At 33.8% G+C, this 4,307-nt stretch overlaps 1 protein-coding gene across 3 annotated transcripts; it reads left to right on the plus strand.

Moving 5' to 3' along the window:
* The first annotated feature begins 663 nt into the window (after positions 1–663).
* LOC105117906 (probable serine/threonine-protein kinase kinX) lies at positions 664–3,877 on the plus strand. 3 transcript variants are annotated; one of them, XM_011015712.1, is made up of 3 exons: positions 664–1,354; positions 3,151–3,327; positions 3,481–3,877. In XM_011015712.1, exons 1-3 carry the CDS (start codon positions 1,109–1,111, stop codon positions 3,631–3,633), a joined length of 576 nt encoding a protein of 191 aa, XP_011014014.1. In that variant the 5' UTR covers positions 664–1,108; the 3' UTR covers positions 3,634–3,877. The 3 variants fall into 3 exon arrangements, with proteins under 3 accessions (XP_011014014.1, XP_011014013.1, XP_011014012.1); XM_011015711.1 differs by having other exon boundaries at positions 666–1,354; positions 3,151–3,553; positions 3,602–3,877; XM_011015710.1 differs by having other exon boundaries at positions 666–1,354; positions 3,151–3,877.
* The last annotated feature ends 430 nt before the right edge of the window (positions 3,878–4,307 follow it).

Raw genomic sequence — 4,307 nt, forward strand, 5'->3', positions numbered from 1 at the left:
GTCCTGAATTTGAAGCATCAAAATTATTAAAAAGCTGTGCTGATGGGATCATAACTAGCAAAAGTTTTTTTTTTTTCCCTTCAAAACCTATACACCAAAAAAAAAAAGATTTATCAATTTATATCAAAATAAAATTCAACTAATTTTGACCTTTTGTCTTGCTGTAATTACCTTCCAAATAAATCCACAATCAAATTTTATCTTTACATTCTTTCTTTTTGCATCTTTAATTTTTTTTAAAACCATTAAGTCTATCTCAAGAACAATTAACACACACGCATAATTAAATTATTTTAAAAAACCCTTTTTTTTTTATCTCTAATAAATCATATACTTAACCTATCAAAAACCCAAAAAGAAACCCTAATTTAAATGGAGGTTTTATTATTTGAAATCAAGAGTCATCGAGCCAACCTGTAATTGGGACCTACATTAATACCATAGCCAACTCAATTGTCCCATTTTCTTTCTATAAATTACTAGAAAATTAAATCAATGAGAAACATCCACATAACATCACACAAAAGTACAGCACTCACACCAAACACCAAATAAATAAATGAATAATAAAATTTAAATTAAATGCAATAAATGAATTATGAACCCCTCAAATTCCCCGCTTAAAAAAAAAAAAAACCATCCATTTTCCTTCCTTCTCTCCCTTCCTCTTAATCCCTTCCCTCACTCTTCTCATAAACACTCCCCCTCCCCCTCCCCCAGCCGGGGACACCTGTTCTACCATAATTCCAAATTAGGGAAATTCTTAAAAAATATTTCACAAAAACCAAGCTTCCAAAAAAACATTGAAAACCCTTGATTTTCAAACCAGTTTTTCTTGTCTCTCCGTCTCTCTTTTCTTTTCTTCCTCTTTCTTCTCTGTCTATATATATACACGTACGCTTCCCTCCATCACAGAGTGGATGCCGGAGCCAAAAAAATAGCATCCCACGTTTCCCCTTCATCTTCTTTTATTTATATTTAAGTTTCCCATATTTTCTTTCCTCTCTTTATCTGTCTACAATTCTTGAATCTTTCTTTTAACTTTCTTAAACGTGCACCAAAAGAAAGGATACTAGTTGCTTGTTAAAGGCAGAGAAGGAAGGATAATATGGGAGCCTGTGCCACCAAGCCTGAGGTGTTGAAGGAGGGTGAGACTCCTGAGCCTGCCAAGGAGGAAGTTATGGTGGCAACAGGTGGTGATGTTCAGGTTGAAGATAAGGTTGTCGCTGAGGATGAAGAGGAAAAGAAAGTCGTTTTTGAGAAAGATATTGGTGATGCCGGCGGTGATAAGGTGGAGGAGACTGAGATTGTTGATGACAGCAAGAGACGATCTCTAAGTAATTTGTTCAAGGAGGTATTTATTTTATTTCTTATACCAAGATTTTCCATACAATTATTTTTATTTTTATTTTTATTTTTTGTGCAAACATAAATGAAAGATTTTGATTTTATTTTATTTTAAGACATTCTTTAGCAATGAAGTTTAAAGGTCAAGTAAAACTTTTCCCTTAAGCCCACTTTCTCTATGAAAAACTATGCAGCTATTTGTATTAATTAGGTTTATTTTATTTGTTGGGATATTATAAGCAATTAATAAAGTTAAAAGCTTTAGTTTCTATGAACAGGAAAGTTGGGGTAAGGTATCTTTAACTTTGTTATTTTGCATATTCATTCGATAACATACAAACAAATTAACTCTTATCAAGGACCCATTTTTTGTTTGGTTCTTCCATGATTTTCCTCAATATTTTCTGTGATTTCATTTTCATACCCTTTAATGAGATAATTTTTTTTAATTGCTGCCCACATTAGTTTTATATATTAATAGTGAGAAGGTATTAGTATATTATTATTTTAATGCGATCTTATTAGATAAAGAAAGAAATAACAACTTGGTTGGGACTGTAGTAATTTTTATTTTTTGATACTTTTCAAAAACATGTTTTCCTTTAAAAAATATTAAATTTATATTTGTTTTAGTATTATTTTTGATGATTTTGATATGTATAACAAAAAAAAATTCAAAAACAATATTTTAATATATTTTAAAATGAAAAATATTTATAAAAATTACATGCATTAACAGTACCGAATATATATTAAAAAACGGAGTTTGATTTGCGTTGTTAGATAACTTAGTTTTGATGTGAGAAAGGTGATATAAAAATATTGAGGGATAGAAAAATATATCTAAAAACTCTTATGATGATGAGGGATCTAGGTAGGAATGTTAAATCTTGATAGAAATAGAAAGCAACTATAGAGCAACATGGCTGGATATGTATGGCTCTAGTCGATGGTGGGCGCCATAAAGCGTGGCAAAATTGATGGTTTATGGCTGTAAGTACTTGACATCCATAGAAGACTTGTATCTTGCTGTACTGGTTGTTGGGGCTTGGATTATTCTGATCCTTTGTTTCCTACCAATTCGATTAAATTGTGTCAGATTGTGGGGTGTTCTTCGTTGATTTTGGAACGTATCTTTCAGCCTCTTAGCTATGTTCCCTGCACTTTATTTTTATGCAATGCAAGTCCATACACACAATTACATTTGCATCGCCTTGTTCACACAACAGCCAACTGGATAGGTTATTCTTCGGCCCAATGGTCGATAAATTAAGGACTGGTGTTAATGGCAGGTTATGCCATAGCTGCTGAAACTAGCCTGACTGGAGGGTTAATATGAGAAAATTCAGGATCCAAAACCTAATTCAAGCCAACTTTCTAGTTGAATAGGAGAAGATATTGATCCGAAACATTGCTATATTTTTAATGATTATGTTGGCATGGCCAGTCTTGACCGAATCAACACTTTTGTTTTCTTAAAGAATGAAACATTGCTGCTTAAATAGAAAATAGTTTGACTTGAAAACCCTAACTGTTTCTAAGGTTAACAACTATCATTCTGACACAACCAGCCCCAGAAGTAGAGAATTATTTATGGTGTCCCGTTGGAACCTATAGAGTCTCCATTGCTTGTATATAACTAGTACTGCGCCCTAAGAGGGGGACAGGGGGCTCAAGCCTGAGCCCTCACTTCTCTTGCTTTGCAGGGCTGCCATAAGCTACAATGCCATTGGTAAAATGAACATATTAGTTAGATTTTGAATATTCTGCGATATCTTATGGTTAAAATTGCATGCTATGCAGAATGAAAAAGGGAAGGAGCCAAAAGAAAGTGACAAGGCACCAGCAGAACAAGAGAAACCAGAAACTTCAGAAACTAAAAAACCTACTGAGCCAGAAGTGCCAAAAGAAGAATCTTCAACAGTGAAGGAAGAACCTGTAGTGGTAATTGAACCAAAAGATGTAAATGCTCCTGTAAAGGTAGAGACAGAAAAAGTAACAAGTGAAGTCAAACCAGAAACTTCAGAAACTGAAAAACCTACTGAGCCAGAAGTGCCTAAAGAAGAATCATCAACAGCGAAGGAAGAACCTGTAGTGGTAATTGAACCAAAAGATGTAAATGCTCCTGTAAAGGTAGAGACAGAAAAAGTAACAAGTGAAGTCACACCACCGGCAGCAGCAGCAGAGCCAAAAACTACTGAAACATTAGGGGAGAAAAAAACCGTGGGGACTGAGACTAAAACTACTGAAACAGTAGGGGAGAAAAAACCTGAAAAGACTCCTTGAGGTCTTGGAAGTAATGTCAAAAGTGTGATTTTAGCTATAGATCTTGACACTTCAGGGTAAAGGCTGTGATGTGGTGGTTGCCATGGTACTTTTGCTGCTGCTTTTGTGAGTCTGTTTCTCTTGTTTTCTCACACATCGATTTTTCTTTTCATTTCAGCTTGTTTGACATCTTTATATCTCCATGAGGAAGGATTGATTTATTAATTTGTTAGATTATATATCAACATAGATTGTTTTATGCACATTTTATATTTTTTTTTCTTGCATTTTCTGGCTTTCTACTCACAAGGAGAGTTCCACAAGATATGGCTCATTTTAAAATAATCCATCATCAAAATTTTAGTTTTAAGATTAAATTAAAACATTGTATGTAGAAAATGGTTAGATAAACACATCTAATCTTTAAATAATTTCTCATTAAAGACTCGATGTGGATCTGCTTGCTTGTGCTTAAACAAGTTCAGGATCAGCACCCCCTGTACTTACAAATACACGAAAAACAATTTTTTTTAAAAAGGCACAGGAAGCTTTACAGCTATGCTGGAAATACAAAAACTTATAACCCTTTCTGAAGAGAAAAAAATGGTGAAAGGCAAAGCCCATCTGTTCCTATGGTATTTTCACCTTAGCCCGTTTTTACAAGATAATGGGTCCATGGAGTTCTTAAAATCGCA

This window comes from Populus euphratica, unplaced genomic scaffold (genome assembly GCF_000495115.2).
Source record: "Populus euphratica unplaced genomic scaffold, PopEup_1.0 scaffold1606.1, whole genome shotgun sequence".
Lineage (NCBI taxonomy): Eukaryota > Viridiplantae > Streptophyta > Magnoliopsida > Malpighiales > Salicaceae > Populus > Populus euphratica.